Source organism: Elephantulus edwardii, unplaced genomic scaffold (genome assembly GCF_000299155.1).
Source record: "Elephantulus edwardii isolate Elephantulus edwardi_28Jun2011 unplaced genomic scaffold, EleEdw1.0 scaffold00450, whole genome shotgun sequence".
NCBI lineage: Eukaryota > Metazoa > Chordata > Mammalia > Macroscelidea > Macroscelididae > Elephantulus > Elephantulus edwardii.
The window spans coordinates 279010-301071 of record NW_006400200.1 but is presented as its reverse complement, the minus strand read 5'-3'; the positions used below and the strand labels follow the sequence as shown (position 1 = coordinate 301071).

The window sequence follows — 22062 nt, the reverse complement described above, 5'->3', positions numbered from 1 at the left end:
ATGCTTGGTAGGGTGGAGGGACAGCCCAGGAGAGGAAGGCTCTCTATGAGGTGGATTGATTCAGTGACTGGGATAATTGGAATGGGAGTGTCAGAGACGGTGCGATTGGCACAGGACTGAGCAGAGTTTAGGGTTGTTGTACATAGGGTCTCTATGAGTCGCAGGTGACTCAACGGCACACCACAACAACAACAACAACATGTATGTTTGATGCTGATTACTTTCTTTAAACTGTGTAACCATTCTCATCCTGTTTTCTGAGTTATTCTCCCGACTTAACATAAATTCACTGGATCCTAAGTTTCCCGTCAGATCTTTCAAATGACAGTTGTCATCTTGATTTCATCTACCTAAGACTTAAAAGAGCATAATTCTAAGAAAAACTTTTTTTCACTAGTTATTCTTAGCAATTGTTGTATTTAAGAAAAAATAAAACAAACATGTATTTAAAGATTATCTCAGGATAACAGCTTCAGAATTTCCTTCATTCTTCATGGCTCCAGGATGTCTGGAGTCCATGAAAATTTGAAATTCTGTTCCAAGTATTCCACCCATTTCATTGAGATATTTAAATAGAATCTTTGATCAGAGCATTAAGTTATGCTTGTTGGGTACCATCCTGTTCTTCAAGTCTCCTGGCAAAGAAAGCAGTTGTTCATTGAGTCAATTAGTCACACATTCTATATTTCCTCCTCTTCTACTCTCTTTCTTCCTTTGTAGTTCCAGACAAATAGAAACAATTGTTATGACTTAGAGGGCTGCCTCCAAGCTTTGCAAGACTCTAAGTAATAACTATTGAACTAAAAAGTAGGACAAAAGTATTAAGTATGTTGTTGTTGTTGTTATGTGCCATCGAGTTGCTTGCGACTCATAGTGATCCTGTGTACAAGAGCCCTAAACACTGCTCTATCCTGTGCCAACCTCACTGTCTCAAACACTCTTTCATTTCCACCACTCCACTCACGAATCGATCCATCTCATCGAAGGTCTTCCTCTCCTGCACTGCCCCGCCACTCTCCCAAACTCTCCCAAACATGATGTCCCTCTCCAAGGACTGGTCTCTCAAGGACTTGCAACGTGCTCAAAGTATGTCAGACAAAGCTTTAGAATCCTTGACTCCCAGGAGCATTCTGGCTTCACCCTCTCCAAGGCAAACCTGTTTGTTCTCCTAGCAGTCCTTGGTATATTCAAAACTCTTCTCCAGCACCACAGTTCAAAGGCATCAATTCTCTTTCTATCATCCCTATTCACTATCCAATTCTCCAAAGCATAGTTCGTAACTGCAAAGACTATAGCCTGGATCAGGTGTACCTTAATCTCCAGCCTGACGTCCTTGCTCTCCAGTACTCTAGAGAGGTCCCTCACAGTTGACTTTCCCAATGCAATTCATCTCTTTATTTCCTGGCTGCTGTTACTAAGAGTGTTGACTGTGGACCCAAGTAAACTAAAACTGTCAACTATCTCAATCTCTTCACCATCCATACTGATGCTGCCAATAGGCCCAGTGGTGAGAATCTTTGTTTTCTTTATGTTGAGCTTCAATCGATATTGAAGTCTGCAGTCCTTGACATTCTGCAGCAAGCGCTCCAAGTCCTCCTCAGTTTCAGCAAACAGGGTTGTGTCATCTGCATAATGCAAGTTGTTGATGATTCTTCCACCAATTCTGACCCCACATTCCTCCTCGTACAGCCCCGCATTTTGGATGATCTGTTCTGCATACAGATGGAAAAGGTATGGAGACAAAATATATCCCTGACTGACCCCTTTCTTGATTTTGAACCATGTAGTGTCTCCTTGCTCTATTCTGATGACTGCCTCTTGGTCCAAGTCCAGGTTTTGCATTAGCACAATCAAATGTTCTGGGATTCCCATTCTTCTCAGAGTCAGCCATAGCTTGTTGTGATCCACACAGTCAAAAGCCTTGCTATTATATCAATTAACTAATTAATATATATCTTGTGAAACCAGGACCTTAAAACTCTAAACCAAGAAGCAAAGTCCCATGAAGGTTTTGCTTATGCATAAACAAGGGCTATAAACCAATATACACCTTTCACCCAATAAGTAATGGGGGCTAGGGGTGAACTGTTAGTCTTTCACTTAGTCACTGAAAATTTTAACCACTGCCATCAAGGTCCCTTGTTATACTATTATGAAATAACAGTATTTGTATTGATAAAACCTAACTAAATGGCACAGAGTTTTATATTGAAGTCTCTAGTAAACACCTAAAATCCTCATTTATTTTGTTATTAATTGAAAGATATTTTTGTGAATTACATTTTTCACATATTCATCGCAAAATATAAAATTTTGTCATAAAAAATAAGCTAACATTTTCCCTGGATAGATGGAGAGAAAACAATATCTGTAAACAAATACACATAATTTCCTAAGCTAAACTTAAATGTATTATAATTCTTTCAAAGTATTGTTAAGATGCCCAGGTATAACTAAAATAAAGCTAATGGGTAAAAAACCATATGTTTATATTATTGTGATTTATGTTGTTGTTGTTGTTGTTGTTATGTGCCGTCGAATCACCTGCGACTCACAGCGACCCTATGTACAACATCCTTAAACTCTGCTATATCCTGTGCCAATCTCACTGCCTCTGACACACCCATCCCGATTACCCCAGTCACTGAATCAATCCACCTCATAGAGGGTCTTCCCCTTCTGCACCGTCCCTCCACCTTCCCAAGCATGATGTCCCTCTCTAAGGACCTCTCTCCCTCCTTAAAACATGTCCAAAGTATGTCAAATGAAGCCTCAGAATCCTTGTCTCCTGGTTTTGCCCTCTCCAGGATGAATCTGTTTGTTTTCTTGGCAGTCCATGGTACATTCCCTACTCTTCTCCAGCACCACTGCTCAATGGCATCAATTCTCCTTCTATCATCCTTAGTCATTGTCCAACTCTCTGATGCATAACAAGTGATTGCAAAGACCATGGCCTGTATCAGGCGCACCTTAGTCTCCAGAGTGACACCGTTGCTCTTCAGTACTTTGGAGAGGTCCCTAACAGCAGACTTTCCCATCGCAATACGTTTTTTGATTTCCTGGCTACTGGTGCCAAGAGTGTTGACTGTGGAGCCAAGCTGACTAAAGTTGTTAACAATCTCCATCTCCTTACCGTCCATCCTGATGCTGCTAATTGGTCCAGTGGTGAGAATCTTTGTCTTCTTAAATTATAAAATGCTTAATATTGTTATTTAGTACTGACTGGTATTCCTTTATTTAAATGTTGATAGGATTTAAGAAATAACAAATCAGTCATTATATGACATAAACTTAAAAATTTAATCTTACCTAGAAATACACTATTTCTCAATATTATAATTTTCAAGAATGTAATATTATTCATTAAGTTATGCAATAACAATAGAGTCTTTTCTTATCAGAACTAGTAGCTGAAAGAGATATGCTTTTATCTAGGAATTTTTTTTCTATTTAATTTTTTTTCCTTTTTATATTTGCTCTTGGGTCTTCTCTTGCAATTTTCTCATGTCAAATAAAATATAATCTTCATAATTGCAGTAAGGAGGAAAAGATAATTCTGTGGAGGGAAATCATTCAAGGCAGAAGGACTGAAATTACCAGTCTTAATTAGTTTTGTATTTCTATTGGGTAAAGGAATTGCTGTTTGGGAGCTGAGAGTATATGTTCAGCTCCTCAGGGAGCAATAATGCATTTGGCATGGGACAAGGAAAGAAGTAAAATAAATTATTGGTTTTCAGCTTGAATTGCTATATAGATTACAAGAAAATAAGAAAGAGTAATAAGGACTATTTGCTTGCTAATGATCATGAAATTACATTCAATCATAATTGTACGTGTAAAACTCACTTGGAAAAAGTGAGCTGGGATACTCCTAGACCTGGACACGCCATGGAGGTCTGATGCTTCAAAACGCACAAACTGGAGGTGATTTCTTGTCATCTCTTGCTTAATGTGCTTCATTCTAGAGGAGAGTGGAGGTAGGGTGGAAAATTGAGTGTTGTCCCTTGTGTGATCTGTAAAATAAAGAATGATTCTACGTCACTGGATCTTGCTGACTTGAAAAGCCAGAGAGGTTAGGGTAATGGGGAACAGTTGCTATCAATAGATTCAGCTTCATAGTGACCCCATTTGTATCAGAGGAAAAGGATAATTTGTAGAGCATTTAATGGCTTATTTTTCAGAAGTAGGTCACTGGGCCTATCTTTCTTTCCCAGGATCTCTGAGTAGACTCAAACCAGCAACCTTTAAGCTAGTGGCCAAGCGCGTGTACATTTTGACACTATGGGACTCCTAAAAAACAAAAACAAAAAAAACGGAACTCCTAAAAAACAAAAACAAAACAAAACAAAAAATGGAGGCAGTGAATTAGACATCATGGTTACTAATAAAAGCATCACATAGTCATTATGTCATTAACTTAGAGTTGGAGATTTTAACCATTCTTACATTTCTTTTACCTTTTATCCAAGAACTTAGTCAGTAAACAGCCTAAGAAATTATTACTTATGTTAGCTGGCAGTTAACACTGTTTGTTAGTGTTATGAGTATCTTAACAGTGATTATAATATTATGTGTGAAGACTTAAAGTTTTCTTATGGAAATTAAAATATATTGTAACTGAACAGCACTGACACTGAATAAATCCCTACATAGATTACTATAGCTGAAAAGGGGCCTTGGTCCTGAAATGCAGAATAGATCAGACTGAAGGTCAGTGGTTCAAATTCACCAGCCACTCAGTGGGAGATGGGTGGGAAGTTTCCTCACATAAAAATATACAGCTTTGGAAAGACAATAGAGTAGAAATTGATTCCTCTAAGTTTTATAATTGAAAAGACTTTTAGTTTATTTAATTGACTGGCAATGCCATAATTAAAAGTTCACATATTGAAGATAAATCTATTTTCTCATCTTTACTTATTTCCTGTGGGTTTTCTCTTATTATTATTTTTTATCAAAACGGACTTATTTCTTTCTAATGGTACCTGAATCTAAGATATCTGTATCAGTCAAATTTTAAATTAGTTTATAAAAGCAAGCAACAATGTTTTCAAGAACCAGAATGAGAGAAATAAAAAATCTAGACTACATATTCAAACATCAAATTGGAAAGAAAATGTTTTCAAGAAATAATGAAAAATATTCTAAAACTTTAGAGATAGAAAAGATCTTGGAGAAAAGTCATCTATTTTAACCAAATTATTAACTCGAGTCTCACACAAACAATGAAGAATTCTATGCCATACTTTCAGCCTATTGTCAGAAACTAATATAGACCTCTGCACTCCTGGCTAGAGGCTTATTACTATAAAATGAATGAATATTTCTAAAACATATGTAAGAATTTTATACAAAGTACAATTATTTAAGGGTTAAGTGTCTAAACTCTTAGGAAAGGCACCAAATTAGGTGGTTCAGCTCAAATACTAGAACCCATTGACCTCTCTTTCAGTCCAGAGTTGCCCCTGCAAATGTGTTATCCAGTCAAGCCTCAGCTTTCCCGTCAACATAATATTATCTGAAATACAGGATTGTTATTAGGATCAAGCAAGTTGGTTAACAATGTGAGGCAGGCAGTCAACACAGTTTGAATACTACTTAAACGCATAAAGTGAACACAATTACACTAGTCCTAGTAATTGGTAATGTGTTAATGTCTGTATCTGAATATTCATCAGTCATATCACTCTGATGCTGAGAAGCTCTAATTTTTAAATTATATCTAAGTATCCTTTTCCAGGATATAATAAAGCTTTTAAAATTAGCATAAAGATTGACAGTCAAAAACATAGATTAATTAGATTTTAAACACTTGAAACATGAAGAAAACAAATTACTAGTTCCACCTATCCAAATATTGGAGATAATGTCCTGCCGTTGATACATTCGGCTACCCTCAGGGTCCCGAGGCTTTATAGCAACAATTAAACTGTAGCAATTATAATGATTCATACTAAATTAGCACTTGCTGTATTTCCAACTGAAGATGAATGAAAAACAAAACCAAATCCACAACTATGAAGTACATCCTTATAGCAACTTTTTATAGGAGAGAACAGAACTAACTCACAGGGTTCCCAAAGCTGTCAATCATTATGGAAGCAGACTGCCTCATCTTTCTACTGGGGAGCAGCTTGTGGGTGTGAGCTGATGACCTTGGGTCTGAGAGCTTTAACTACTACACAGCCAGAACTCTCCTTTCAAAGTGAGTAAATTAACTGCCAACAAACTTAATCTGACTCATGGGGTTGCTGAGCTGTAAATCTCAACTAGAGGAGGCTGCTCATTTTTCTTCCATGGAGTAGCTCATAGACTTGAGTAGCTAAAAACCTAAAATATTTTGTTTAACATTTTGGAATGTTAACATTGGAATCGTATTTTGGAACATGCTGTGCACTGCTCTGTTGTTGTTATTGTTGTTGTGTACTGTAGAGTTAGAACTGACCCAGAGCTGACCCTCTGGTGGGTTTTCAGAGGCAGTTACAGCATGGGAAGAGATTGTCCATCTTTCTCCCACAGAGTGGCTGATGGTCTCAAACCGTATGTCTTTGGGATTGCAGTGCAGTTTCTCACTAGTAGGCCACACAGCCCTACTAGAACATCTTACTCAAGACAAATGTTGTTATGTGCCATTGAATTGAGTATAACTTAAAGCAACCCTATGAACAACAGATCTGAACTCTGTCTTCTCTTGTACTGTCCTCATTATCTCTGATATATTTGAGCCCTTTCCTGGTGTCACTGTGTCAATGAATGTCGTTGAGGGTCTTTCTTCCACTGACCCTCCACCTTCTCAAGAATGATTTCCCTTTCTAAGGAAAGCCTTTCCTAACATGTCCAAAGCATGTGACAAAGCTTCACCATGCTTGCCTCTTGTTGTACTTTCTCCAAGATGTATTTATTTGTCCTCTTTCCAGTCCATGGAATATTCTCCTGGAATAGTCAGTACTCTTCTCCAGCACCAAACCTCAAAGGCAAAAATTCTTTGTCATCCATATTCATTGTCCGACTCTCAGAGGAATAGCAATTGATTGAATCAGGCATAGTCTGACCTCATTGCACCTTATGCACCTTACCACTTTGTAGAGGTCTCTAACAGCTGAATTTCTCATTGCAACATGTCTACTGCTACTGGCAAGGGTGTTGAATGTGAAAATGGATTTTAAAATATTATCCTTTTCAGATAATCAATACTGTAAACACACTAAGCAATTATATCTAAGCTATACACGTATTAGGAACATGAAAAATGCAAGCATCTTATTGATTATGCAATAAGAGGATGATAGGTAATATTAGTAATTCTTTTGCTTATCTGCATTTTCTAAATCACCTGTAATAAATATTTAATATTTAGTATAGTAAAAATATCCATCCACATCCATCCTCTGGAGATTTTTCTTTTTTCATTATTATACACTATTTACACAGGACAGATATCTAGGAAGCAGTCAGTAAAAGCCCCATATATAAACCATAATGAATGGGAACGATCATATGAAACACGGTATGGATGAAGGATAGTAAGCAAATCAATATAAAATAAAAATTGTAAAGAAAAAGTCCTATGATCTCAGGGCTTATATTCTATTGAATAGATGAATGAAAGATGGTAAGCATGGAATCAAATACAGGGATGTGTTCATTTCACATGGCAGGCAGTGCCGAAAAAAAGAAAAGATCATCACCTGGATTATTCTATGAAATCTGGCATTGCAATCCCCGATTTACTTTCAAATCACCACATTACACTATGATCAGTGAATCCATCATTCTAGTTTCATTTTCTTCAGAGTCCTTATCTCCACTTCCCATGTTGTATAAGTGCATGCTTTCTGTCTGCCACCCCTCAGCTGGGCTCAGCTTCAGCAGAGCAGGGGCTTAACTTTACTTGTAGCAGTATCCCCGGTACCTGTAGCACTGCAGGTGTATCATGTGGTGATGTACCATCAGGTTCACTATGACTGGTAGGATCCTATGAATAATCTTGCCCTATCCTGTGCCATCTTCACAATCTCTGACATGTTCCAGTGCATTTTACAGTGACAGTACCAATCCTTCTGGTTGAGAGTCTGCTACTCTTTCTCTGACCCTTCATCTCTCCCAGCACGATACTCTCACTCCTGACAGTATGATCTAAGTAAGTGAGATGATGTTTCACCATTCTTGCCTCCAAAGAGCACTCTGATTGTAATTTCTCCATGACAGATGTTTTGGTTGTTCTTTTAGCACACCACAGGATATTAAGTACTCTTATCCAACACCACAACTTAAAAAATTAATTCTTCTTTTGTCATTCTTACTGTTTAATGTTCAGATATACAAGAAGCAATTGAAATAGCCACCCAATAAAAAGTGTGTGAATGACTGAATACATCCTGTATGATTTGACTTTCTCTGACATACAAGGCCCAAACCCACTGCCATTAATTTTATTCCAATTAACAAGTATAATCAAATATTGGCATCAGATATTTTGGTACATAGCTGTGTCAATATTTCATTTGAAAATATGATTCTTTCGCTAAATGTGAGAACCCTATCTAATCTAATTTCATTTTTGACATGCCAACTAATCTTGCTGCATCATTGTCTGAATTTCTTTTCTTCAAATAAATCATACTTGTTAGTTACAATTAAACCTTATGGTCAGCCCGTCCCAGTTGCACATGATAAATAGCAGACAGATAATTGCCAGTTCAGGGGCTCATTTGTTTTTCTTACGGTGCGGTTCCTGAGAGATGCTCTGCTTTCCAATCCCCTCAGATGACTTATAAACTAAAACAATGTGCTCTTACAAAGAAAGTTTTACTACACTGATGCTTAGGGGTAAAAACAGACTTAAAACTTCATAGTGACTAAAAAAACCTGGGGAAATGTCCATGTTAAGTGACAATGAGAAAATGTTTTAGTTACAGAGAACAAGCCACGGTTATATATAAAAAGCAGATTTAAGTAGGCAATTGGGCTTTCAGAACTAAGAGTTTGAAAAGGGAAACATGCAATTGACACTCCACCATGTAATTCACACGGTGTAATTCAGCTTATCACACACCTGGAAGGGTCCCACACACTCCTTTCCAGGGAGCTTGAGTAGGCTTCTGGGAGGAATTGCTGTTGGTGGATGTGACTCCCCAACCCCACTCTCTGGCCACATCAAGTTAGTCTAAGCAGTGTTAAAAAGCCCAGGTGGCAAAATAACCATGTTCAATTATTTCCCACTCACGAGGCCACCAAAGCTCCCTATTTGAGATTAGAGTTGAAATGATATGCTCAAATCAAATTGTCAGACAATGCTGTTGTGATTAATAGGCTTTTTATTGGTTAATTTTCTCAAGCAGATAGTCAAGCCTTTCCCTATTCTGTCTTATCTGAATGAAACCCTTCCATCATAATACCTTGCTGGTATTATGGCAACCTAGTGGTGGTTTAGGGCTCATAAAGAACTCATTTCACTATTGAGTAACAGAGAAAATGTATGAACTAACCAAGCTGATTCAGTAATTAAATGTTCAATAGTAGATTGATATTTAGCAACCAGTATCGAAACTACCCTTGGATGGGACATCTATCCTCTAGGTGACAAATTGACAATTTTTTTTTCTATGTTGTGTTGTTGAGTTGACTCCTATGTATAACAGCTCTGAACTCTGCTCTATCCTGAGCCAATTGCATCATCTCTGACACATCTACCCCCATTATCCCAGTCATAGAATCAATCCATCTCATTCAGGATCTTCCTTTCTCACACTATCCTTCCACCCACCCAAGCATGATGACCCTCTCTAAGGACTGGTCCCTCTTTGCAACATGGCCAAAATAGGTCAGATGGAGCTTCAAAATCCTTGGCAACAAGGAGCCATGTGGTTTCACCCTCTCCAGAACAAGCCCGTTTGTTCTCTTAGCAGTACATTGTACATTCAATACACCGCTACTCAAAGGCATTGATTCGTCTTCTATTATCCTTAGTTATTGCACCGTTTTCTCATGCATAGCAAGTAATTGCAAAGACCTTGGCCTATATCAGGTGCACCTTAGTCTCTAGACTGATATCATTGCTCTTCCATACTCTGGAGAGGTCCTACCTTATGAACTAGATGGTCTCTGTCACAACTTCTCAACTCTACCATTGTAGCATGAAAGTAGACATAGACAATAAAAAATATACATTCCCAAATATAGTTCAGCAGATCTAGATTTGGTCCATGGGCTGTAGTTTGCCAATCCCTGTGTTTGTTTCTCACAATAGCATCACTCCCTGTTTTCTTATACCCAGGCCATCTCACTCATTATATTATCTTCTTGGCCTCTATGGAATCAAATGAAGTCCACTGATACTGAGTTGGCTCTGATTTACTGCAACTCTATAGACAGAACACAGAGAGTATTGCTGGATTAGTGTTTAAGGAGCTATGCTTCCAACTCAAAGGCAGATGGTTCAAATCCCATGTTATTTGCAACCTCTGAAAAAGTAGTCAATGATCAGCTCTGACTTGGTTCTGATTCAAAGCTATATGCTAGCAATATAGACAGAGCGGAACTGCCCCATAGGGTTTCCATGGCTGTAAATTTTAGGGATGTACACTGCCACACCTTTCCCCCATCGAGTGGCACATGGGTCAACAGCATAGAACTTTAGCCACTGCACTACCAACCCACCTCTCCTAATCCCCCCATAAAAACCAAAACAAAACACTGTCATCAAGATCAAGTTGACTCTAAAAAACAATATATTTTTTTTCTATTAAGATCAAGTTATACCAAACACAAGCCATGCATTTTCAATCACCTTACATCCATTGGAAAGAGCTGAACACTAGATTAGGAATTATTTATGCATTTGAGTTATGATACTGTGAAAAATATTGACTATACCAAACACTGGGAGCACTGGTGGCCAAGTGGCAAGAAGCTGTGCTGCAATCCTGAAGGCACACAATTTGAATCCACCAGCTCCACCATGGGAGAAGGATGGGCAATCTCCCACGCAATCTTCTGCCTCTGAAAACTCACTGAAGGGTCAGCTATGGATTGGTGCTGACTCAAAGGAACACAACAACAACAACAAGATGCCATACACTGCCAGAAGATTGATTAGATCTGCCTTGAAGTGCAGCCAGACCCTTTGAAGTAGGGATAGTGAGACTACATCTTGTGTACTTTGGATGTATTATCAGGTCGAACCGGTCACGCAGAAGGACATCTTGGTGGTAAAGTTTAAGGTAAGTAAAAGGAGAGGAAGATCCTCAAAAAGATGGATTGAAATGGAGGCCATAACAGTAGTCTCAAACGCAGCAATAACTGTGAGGATGATACAGGACCAAGTAGTGTTTCATTAACTGAATTCAAGGAGCTTAACTTATTCAAGAATACCTAACAACAAGAAGAGCTGACAGCTTGCTGTACTTCAACAGATAAGCAGTTCATTGTCTTTGCTTATTTTCTCATCATAATCCCTGTCAAAATGAAATTTTTGGTTTTCTTAGAATCTTTCCTGGAGTTCAAGTTGCAATGCAATGTTTGTACTAATTGTAATAAAGAATTGCCTTAAGTGGGGTGGGGGTGGGGTAGGGGGGAGTGGGGTGTAGAGGGGGAGATCAAGTTAATTCTAACTCATAGTGAATGACCTTGTAGGACTGATAAGAATTTCCCAAAGCAATACATTCTTTAGGGAAGCTGACTGCCAACTACATCTTTCTCCCATGGGATTGAATTACCAACATTTTGGTGGTTGTTTTTATGTTCTGTTATTGAGTCTGAACCAACTCACAACTGACCCTCCAGTGGGCTTCCAGAGAGTGAAAACTACACAGTAAGAGGTTATATACATCATTACCTGACAGATGACCTGGTGAATTTGAACTATGTGCATTTGGATGCAACTCCTTATCATGACTACCAGATCTGTTGTTATGTGCCTTCCAGCTGACTACAACCTATAAGAATCCCTATAAACAATGGCTCTGAACCATACTGTATCCAGAGCCAACCAGATCCAGCAGTCAAATTATTTAACTACTGTGCCTTCAGGGCTCCTCTCCCTAATCCCAGAAACCTGTTAATATGGTAAATTACATGCCCAAAGGGACTTTCCAAATGTAATTAAGGTTTTGAAATTCAAACGAATTAAAGGAAATTGTGCAGGTGAGCCTTAAAAGCAGAAAATTCACCCTTCTTGGAGGCAGAAGAAGGAGCCCACTTGGCAAAGCAGGTTATGTCTTGAGGTCTAACCAAAAGGCCACCCCTTGGGAGAAAGGTGTAGCAGCCTGTTCCCATTAAGATTGCAGCCTTCAAAACTCAGATGTAATTCAAAGGCAATGGGGTTTAGTTTTGTGTTGTTTTGTTTTGTTTTGTTATAAGCAGGAATGAAATACAGCAGAAGAATTCAGGAAGATTCCAAATTTGAGAAAGATCCCAGCCTTTCTGGCTCTGACATAAAGTCCTGAAGAGAACCATCTGGAAGTTAAAGGTAACTTTAGTTGACAAAGAACAGGGAAATAGGAATCGAAATCTTACAAGCAAAGGAGCCAGTTTGGAAGCTGATTGCCACCTGGAGTCTCCAGATAAGAGCCCTGCCAGCCAATATTTTTTTTTAGCTGTGTTAAACCTCAAGCAGAGAAACCAGCCACATCAACCTGGACTTCTGACATACAGAGCTTTGAAATCATAAGCGTGTATTGTTTTAAGCACTAAATGTTTGGTATTTGTTGAAGCAGCCACAGGAAACTGATAAAAATGGAGCCCTAACAGCATTTGCTTCCCACCTTCTACTTACTTTATATTATTGTGTTCTGTTGAGTCAATTCTGACTCATAGTAACATTATAGGACAGAATAGAATGCTTCATAGGGTTTTCTAGGCTGTACACCTTTATGGGTGCCAATCTGTTCTGTTTCTCTCAAGGTGATAGTTTTAGAACTGCCATCTATCTGGTTAGTAGTCAAGCTCTTAACCACTTAATATCGCCAGGGTTCTTTGATCATTGCTACATATCTATCTGTCCAAAACATGTTTGTTCTGCTCTTTCATTGTGGAGTTTATAAACCAATAATTGTCTAACTAGCTTCCACTCTTTATCAAAGAAAATTATCACTACCAACAATCCAAGAACTTAAAATAACACTAATTTCATTTTTAGAAAAGACATGGGGAACTACACTCTTCAACCTCTGTTTTCCAGATGAACAGCCTAATGGGTAAAGAATTATGGACACTTTGTAAATAATAGATAAAAGGATTCTTTTAAGTATTGTGACTCCCAGCTCAGCATTTCTCACTTTATTATCTCTTGATAAGCAATTTTTGTTTAATGACTAGAACCAAACACCAGTCAAATTCCTTACCATCTTTACCAGGATGGCTAGAATTCAGGTTAAATTCACTGTCAGGAGGGCTGACTGTTGTTTTAAGAAGTGATGGTTTTATCACTATAATCTGCTCCTTGGAATTTCTGTCATCATGAGGCTGATCAGACTCAGCAGAGCCAGGTCCCTGGGCTGATTTGCTTGCATTTCCCAGTTTGTTACACATCATTTGTTTGCTTATTCTCTCTGTAGTAAGGAAGAGAAAAGAATTGTTAACGCCGGTTACCATTGTCTCAACAGTCTTTTATCATGATATACAAAACAATACTCCAGAAAAAGTGAATGGGAGTGGTCTACATTGCTGCTGTTGTTGTTATGTACCATCAAGTTGTCTGGGACTCATAAAAAGCCTATGTACATTAACTCTTAACCCTCCCTATCCTGAGCCAATCTCATCATCTCCAACAGACCTAATCCCATTTCTCCAGAAATTGAGATAGATTGAGACAGTCTACTTTTACCTGTGGTATTATCCACAGAGAATTTACAATGGGCAAGTTTACTACCCTAAGAAGCTGCCCTATAGTCACACAGGCACACAAATTGAATCCACCAACAGTTCTAAAAGAGGATGGACAATATCCTCCCATGCAATTTGCTCTGAAATTATGCCAGAGGGTCAGCTGTGAGGTCAGTTCTAACTTGATGGCACAAAACAACAATCTCAATATACCAGCATTTTTAAGATTGACTCCATTGTCCAAATGAACACCTAGTTTTAGCACTGTCTCTCTATCTACTGGAATCTAGTTAAAACTCCATAAAGCAGTGGGGAGACTTGTTCCTCACCTTTATGATCCTCTTTCAAAGTTTCAGTAAAGATCTTGAAATAGTAAACTAGAGATCATAGTCGGAATAATCCTCAACCCCTCCTGGCATTCTGCTATTTAGTCTAGAACAATATACAGTGCTAACTTCTGTTTGCCGACCTTAGCAGATGATAAAATTCAGGTTTCTATAGAAACTAGGACCAATAGCAAATCAGCCCAAGCCAATTAGACTGTCAAAGCATGCTCAAAAACTTTGCTTGTTAGAAGACACATGCTGAGCTGAGATTTAAACTCAGGTACTTGACCCATTGGACATGCACCCAATTATCATAAATTCTCCTCTTTGGGTCATATCTAAAATCTTACCTCCTTCCATAAGTGAACATAATCGTATTTTCTGCAAATAGGCTAGGCCCTGAAACCCATCTCCTCTCATTCTTTGAACATGTTGCTATTCCTTGGAAAAGGATATCAGGCTAGAAAAAGTGGAAGGTCATATAAAGAGAAGACTCAACGAGATTAATTGATACAGTGACTGCAGCAATGGGCTCAGGAATATTGGAGATGATAAGGGTGGTGCAGATTAGGACAGGGTTCAGAGCTATGGGGTCTCAAGTTGTACTGGATCCAACAGCACATAACAGCAGCTCATGAATGAACATGATGCTCTTTTTCCACTCCAGAGTTTTAAAAAATCTGCCCTGCTCTTAGTTTGGAGAGACATTGAACACGTAGCAAAAATGCCCCCACATCTTCTTTGCAAAGGTTCTCTCCGTCTCTCTCTCTCTCTCTCTCATTAAACATAGAATTTTCATAAAATCCTGGTTTCTCATTTTGTAACTCTTATGACTGAAAGAACCTGCAATTTAGAAAGCAGTTATCCTGAAACAATCTTTGTACTCATGCTCAGATTAGAAATGTAATCCTCTTCCTATTGCTTCTTATTCCTGATTTCTCTTCTATTTTATTAATATCATCCTTGTCCAGCTCCTTTAAGAATAGGCTCCAATGGCAACTGGCAGTGCTAATATTATATTCCCCACCTTTTATCCCGTACATGTAGGGGAAAAAAGTGTAAAGAAAAACCAAATAGTTTGTCATTTTCAAGGAATTATGGTAGCTAAGATACCTTCTGAGACAGATAGATCCATTTCCCCCACTTCAGTTGAAGAAATGAATGGTTTATTGACCTTCTTTCTTGTCCTTCTTAATTTATTCATCCTGTAAGCTTCAGTCTCATTATCTTCATTTCTTGTTGTGTCCTAAAATAATTAACAAACATAAAACCAAGCAACCAACCATGCATGTGACTAGATTCGAATGCCAGGAAAGCATGTCAATAGGACAGCCAAATTTTAAAATGAGCATAGGAAGTGGCTATAACGAGATAAACATTCTCATTATAGAGAATGATATAAAGAAACATATCTACATCCACTTGAATAACTCAAGATTAAAAGCTCAACATTCGGCTGACAGGTCAGATTTTTCTGTATTTCCTTTGAAATGTACACCTAAAATATCATTTTTAAAAGTAAGATTTTTATTCAACTAGCCAAGATTTTTAATCCTTTTTTTTCATTCTAGATATATTATTTATCTCAGTAATCCTAAAAAAAAGTCTATCTCAAGCTAAGAAATCCTCTTCTCATGATTTTTACCTTTTTTGTGTTTTAGGATCTCTAACCTTATGATCAGAAGCATAAGTAACCCCAAAATTATATTCTCTTCTTTGCTTCATATCAATAATTTTTTAAAAATGTATATCTGTGCTCTTGTGTGAAATGTTATATACAAAGATTTTTATAGGTTGGGAAATCTAGACATTCATTTTAAGTCAAAATAACATAACTTCTACAATAAACCTATCAACCTCTATAGGAATGTAGTCCTGTCAGAGGCTGTTCCCTGCAGGAAGCTGTACAGTGAGACAGGGCCAGGACAGGGTCAGATGTCTCAGCACTAGCAGCTGCAGAATGTCCTCTGCAATCCCAGGACACAAAGGCTGACATTGGCTTGTTAAGGTTTTTTTTGCAAACCCTTCATGATGGCTTGATGGATGAGTAAAAGTGAAAGGTCAGGGCAAAGTTTATATTTAAAATGCTTTTACATTTGTCAGTTCTAAAATATTGCTATTGTCTTTTTCAGTTTTGGAGAGATTTCACATCTGGGGACAGGTTGAATAAATACATATCCAATAACTTTCCAGGGAACACTGTGCTAATTACCTCTGAAAACTAAAAGAGGAAAAGAGAGTAAGTTTTCCTTTTAATATATTTATATGTAATTATATAATGTTATAATATTAACAAATGCATATTTCAAAGAATAAAGTATTTCATAATTGTCATGAATTGTCTCCCTAAATTTATATGTCAGTTTAAACTTACTGTGATTCTTACTGCTTTGGCAGTAATGTAATGATAAAATCCTCCTCCATTATATGTTCTTTATCTTATTAGCCTGTCAGTTATAAAGAGATTATGGTAGAATGATACACGATTAATCAGATTACAAATCTGACCCCATATAAGGGAAGTTTCCCTGGGACATTATATACCACTCTTTATCTTACAAGAGATAAAAGGAGAAAGTAAAAAATAGAGATGATTCACTTAACATCAAGAAAGGAAAGCTAGGAGGAAAGGGACTTCTTTGGACCTATGTCACTGTACCAAAAAACTCCTTGACTCAGGGTAAGATAGATGAAAAGGATCTTTCCCTAGAGTCAGCAGAAATAGAAATCTCTCTGATGTATCTGAACTCTGAGAGAATAAATTTGGTCATTAAATTGCTTAGGAAGTTATAAATATGACCAGTTATCTAAATATATATTAAAAAATGACCAACCTAACATTTGTCTTAGTTTTATACATATTATTGTGGGGTTGGTTTTTTTTTTTAGGTGCCATCTCATTGGCTTTGAGGAGTTCTGGTAGCTTAGTAGTAAAAAGTTGCACTGCCAACTCAAAGGCACGTGGTTCAGAACTATCTGCTGCTTTGAGAAAGAAAGGTGGGCAATCTCCTTGTGTGTTAGTCACAGCCTCCTCAAACCTGCTGGTGGGTCAATAATGAGTCCATTTCAAATCCACAACAAATGATAGGAGCAACAACAGTTGGCTATCACTCATAGCAACCCTGTGAAAAACTAATAGAAACTTGGCCCTATCTTGCTCCATCCTCACAATGTCCACCATGCTTAAGACCGTTGCCATCACCCTGTCAATACACGTTATTAAGGATTTTTCTCTGTTTTACTGACCCTCAACTTTTCCAAGCATTATTTTATTTTTCCAAGGTCTAGGTGTTGGATAATAGAACTCAATATCCATGAACTGCCAAACGAATGAACAGGTATGTCTTCAGAGAGGTGTAGCCTGAACACTTGATTGTGCAACGCAAAACCTATACTTGAATCAGGAAGCAGTTCTCAGAACAGAGCAGAGAAACACTCCATGGTTCAAAATCAGGAAAGGAGTGCATCAGGGATGCATCCTGTCTCCACACCTTTTCAATCTATATGCAGAACAGATCATTTAGGAAGCAGGGCTTTATAAAGAGGAATGTAGCATCAGGATTTGAAGAAGACTCATCAACAACCTACGTTATGCAGATGACACACCTTGCTTGCTCAAACTGAAGAGGATCTGAAGTGCTTGTTGCAGAAGGTCAAGAAACCTAGTCTTCAATAGGGATTGAAGTTCAATATAAAGAAGAGAAAGACTCTCACCACTGAGCTGAATGGCAGCTCCAGGATAGAGGGAGAGGATATCGAGGTTGTTAACAATTACAGTTTAAGTACTTTTATCACCAGCAGTCGGGAAATCCAAAGATGAATTGCATTGGCAAAATCTGCTGTTAGCGACCTCTCCAGAGTATTGAAAAACAACAGTGTCAGTCTAATCCAGGCCATGGTTTTCATGATTACTTGCTATGCATCAGAGAGCTGGACAATCACTAAGGAAGAATGGATCCCTTTGAACTCTGGTGCTGGAGAAGAATCTTGAACAAACAATGGACTGCCAAGAAAACAAATAGGTCTGTCTTGGAGAGAGTTAAACCAAGTCTCTCCTTGGAGGCTAGGATTTTGAAGCTCTGTTTCATATACTTTGGGCTCATGGCCAGGAGAGACTAGTCCTTGGAGAAGGGCATCACGCTCAGAAGGGTGGAAGGACAGTGCAAGAGGGGAAGACCCTGGATGAGATGGATTGAAACAGTAACTGGGGCAATGGGAGTTGGTGTGTCAGGATTAGTGAGACTCGCTCAGGACAAGGCATGTTCAGAGCTGTTGTATATAGGGTCGCTATGGATCACAGGTGACTCAATTGCATATAGCAACAACATATGTTAAAATATATGTGTTTAATGAGTTGGAAATATAAACACTAATGTCCCTTCTAGCTTCAAAATTTAAGCCAAAAGAAAGCTACATTTGTATAAACAGTTGAATGTCAACATGGTAAAGTTGAGTACTTTTATATTGGGTATATTTTCTTGGTATAATCCTCAAGGTATTAGAATATTTGTTTACAAATGAGTAAAGTGAAACCCAGAATAGCTTGTCCAAGGCCACAAAACTGTAATCAGAAGATGTAGTTTACTTAATTCTTCATATTTCCAAAACAACACTGCTTCCTAAAAATCAGAGGCCCAAGCCCTTAGAAAAGTTCATTTATATAGTGTTTGCCCTCCTTCATATAAACCATACCAGGCAGGGAAGTTTCCTTAGTATATAACAAAGGCAACTCACCTAAATCTAACCAGATATTTTCACAAACAAAAACTCAAGAACTAAGTTTAGTATGTACTTCTGAGTTCAAAGTAGAAACTTCTTTTTTTTTTTTTAACACATAATGGATTTAGTTCTGTTTTCATTTTGTGGGATTTTTAAAATTTTTTCTTTAGTTCTGTTTTTATTTTGTTTATTGACCCAAACTTGGCTATAAATTAATATCAGAGTATAGACAAAGTTATAATAGTTAAGATAAAATTATTTGATTCTTGATTTATACACAACCAATAGAGTAATTGTGTGCTCTTTTATCTTGCATGCTCTTTAGTCACAGTAAGAGTATTTCTGTAAAATCTGCATGTTCAAATGTTCTGTGACAGTTCTGTGTGAGAAAAATGGGCAACCTTCTCCTATATGATTTACATCCTCCTGAAAACCCACTGTCAGGTCCATTATGAGTCAGTTCTTACTACAGAGAAGCGAGTTAAACATGTTTTTGTTTTTTAACCAAGATCTTGAGATTTTGTTCTCTTTACCTTTCTAAGAAGCAAGTACTTTAGTACCCTTGATAATCTCATCTGAGACTCTAATATAACCATCAATAGACATAGCAAGTATCTTTTTAACAATATTTATTGTTATTTGAGTCAAGATTAACAAACTAATTAATTTTTATTTAACCAATCAACTACATTTGTGTAAACATTAATTTACAGTCATAGTGTAATTGCATTTATTCTATATCCTCAATATAATTTTGATTTCTATGAATCCTTCTCTACTTCTCTGTTTATTTCCTTTCTTTAGAGACACTTTGCTGATCATCCCTTTATTATATGTTACCTTTTCCTTCACCCATCTTTTATATGTCTATTATCTATTTAGTAATTTTACTCCCCTTTCTATCCTGTTAACTATCCAATATGATTATTTCTGTGTATAAACCAGTTTTTAGATTTTTATAACAATGATTTTATATAATATTTGTCCTTTTGTGCCAGACTTGTTTGACTCAGCATGATATCCTTCAGATTCATTCATGTTATGCAGTGTTTATGGGAAAGTATTATTGTCTCCTTTGCATAACAATCTATAGTGACAATGTACCTTGGTTTTATCCATTCTTGGACATTTGAGTTGTTTCTATCCCTTTACGCTTGTAAATTAATGTTGTAGTAAACGCGAGTATGCTTACATCTGTTTGTGTCACAGCTTTTATTTCTTCAGGATATATACCTAGTAGTGGGATTGCTGGATCAAATAAAGAGAAGTTGAGAGAAAACTTTAAAAAGCCCTTGTCAGGAGCCACTTATCACTTATCAACCATTTCAGCAGTATTACACCACTTATTAAGCATCTGACAATACCGTTTGGTTCCAGATGACTAATCTTTTTGATTATAAAATTCAAACGAACACAGATCTTGACTCTGCTCAGGCTGCTGTGGAACGCATAAGGCTTCCGAGGCTCTTCTCATCATCGAAGCATCTGTTGCCTCATGCTTTTGTGTATTGTGTATTTCTGTCTTCAAAAATGCCACTCTGCTCCTGCACTCTTTAAAGGAGGAGGTTATCAATCTTTCTCCCAAAGAGTGGCTAGTGGATTCACACTAGTGACATTTTCATTACAGCCAGATATTTTAGGCACTGTGTCCCCAAAGCTTGTTGGCTGACCTACAATAAGAGTTCATAATACAGCATATCATTTCTATGACTTTTCTGCACATTAACTTTGACTTTCACCAGATGGACAGGTGGTTGTTGTCTTTAGGTGTCAAGTATGATTCATAGCAACCCTATGAACAAACAGATGTAAACACTGCCCTATCCTGTGTCATCCTTATCTTCCCTGACAGACTAGAGACCATTGCTGAAGTCACTGTCAATACATCTCACTGAGTTCTTCCACTCCTTTTCTCACCCTTTCCAAGCATGACGTCCCTTTCCAAGGAGTAGCCTCATTTAGCTACATGTCTAGTGTATGAGATGAAATGTCATCATTCTTGCTTCCAGGGAGCACCCTAACTGCACTTTCTCCAAGATATATTTATCTGTTCTTTTAACTCTCCATGGAATATTCGGTACTCTTTTCCAACACCACAACTCAAAAGCATTAACTCTTCTTTTAACATCCTTACTCAGCATCCATTTCTCTGATGCATAGCAGGTGATTGAGAAGAACATGGCATGGATCAGACATATTTTAGTCTTCAAACATTATTGCTCTTCGGTATTTTGGAGAGATCTTGACAGCAGACTTTCCTAATGCTGTATGTCTACTGATTTCCTGACTGGTATCAAAAGTGATGGCTGTTAATCCAAGCAAGACTGGTATCAAAAGTGATGATTATTGATCCAAGCAAGATTAAGTCATTTCTCCATCATTAAATCAAGCTTTTCTCCATCTTTCTCCATGTTGACTGTTGGTTCTGTGGAGAGGACCTTTGTTTCCTTGATATTGAGGTATAATCCATACAAAAGGCTATATAGTTCTTGATAATACCTGTGGAAAGAATCATTGGAGAATGGCAATATCAGCAGTCAAAACTAGATCCCTGCCAACTGTGGAAAGACAATTACTCATGTGAAAGTGTACACTGAAACTGAAGAAAATGAAATGTAGGCCACTGGACCAAAATATGACCTTGAGTCTATTATACTTGAATTCAAGAATCATCTCAAGTATAGGTTTGAACAACAATGATCAAAGACCAGAGGAACTGTGGGAGGACATCAAAGATATCATCCATGAAGAGAGCAAAAGGTATTACAAAGACGAGGGGGAGAGAAAATCAAAATGGCTGTCAGAAGAGACTGTGAAGATTATATTTGGGCATTGAGAAGCCAAAACAAAAGGAAGGCACTCAGAAGTAAAAGAGCTGGACAGAAGATTTCAACGAAGACAGAGCAAAACATTATTATGAAATGTACAAAGAGATGGAGTTGGAAAACAAAAAGGTAAGAACTCACTCAGCATTTCTCAAACTGAAATAACTGAAAAACAATTTCAAGCATTGAGTTCCAGCACTGAGAGATGATATGGGCATAGCCTTGAATGATCCAGGAAGCATTAAAAGAAGATGGAAGGAATACACAGAAATGCGGTATTAAAAAGAAGTAGTTGACACCGAAAAATTTCAAGAAGTGCCAACAGAAGATGCCATTAAAGCAGCATGTTGTTGTTGTTGTTGTTGTTG

At 37.6% G+C, this 22062-nt stretch overlaps 1 protein-coding gene across 1 annotated transcript in view; it reads right to left on the bottom strand.

The window, feature by feature from the left end:
• Positions 1-17799, bottom strand: part of LOC102862676 (lengsin-like) — a gene marked incomplete at its 5' end in the record, with an annotated part of 25334 nt that extends 7535 nt beyond the window's left edge. The window contains 4 exons of the mRNA XM_006902785.1: positions 3847-4013; positions 13353-13550; positions 15264-15396; positions 17791-17799. Coding sequence (XP_006902847.1) covers positions 3847-4013; positions 13353-13550; positions 15264-15396; positions 17791-17799 — 507 coding nt within the window. The remainder of the gene's footprint in view (positions 1-3846; positions 4014-13352; positions 13551-15263; positions 15397-17790) is intronic.
• Between the last annotated feature and the right edge of the window lie 4263 nt (positions 17800-22062).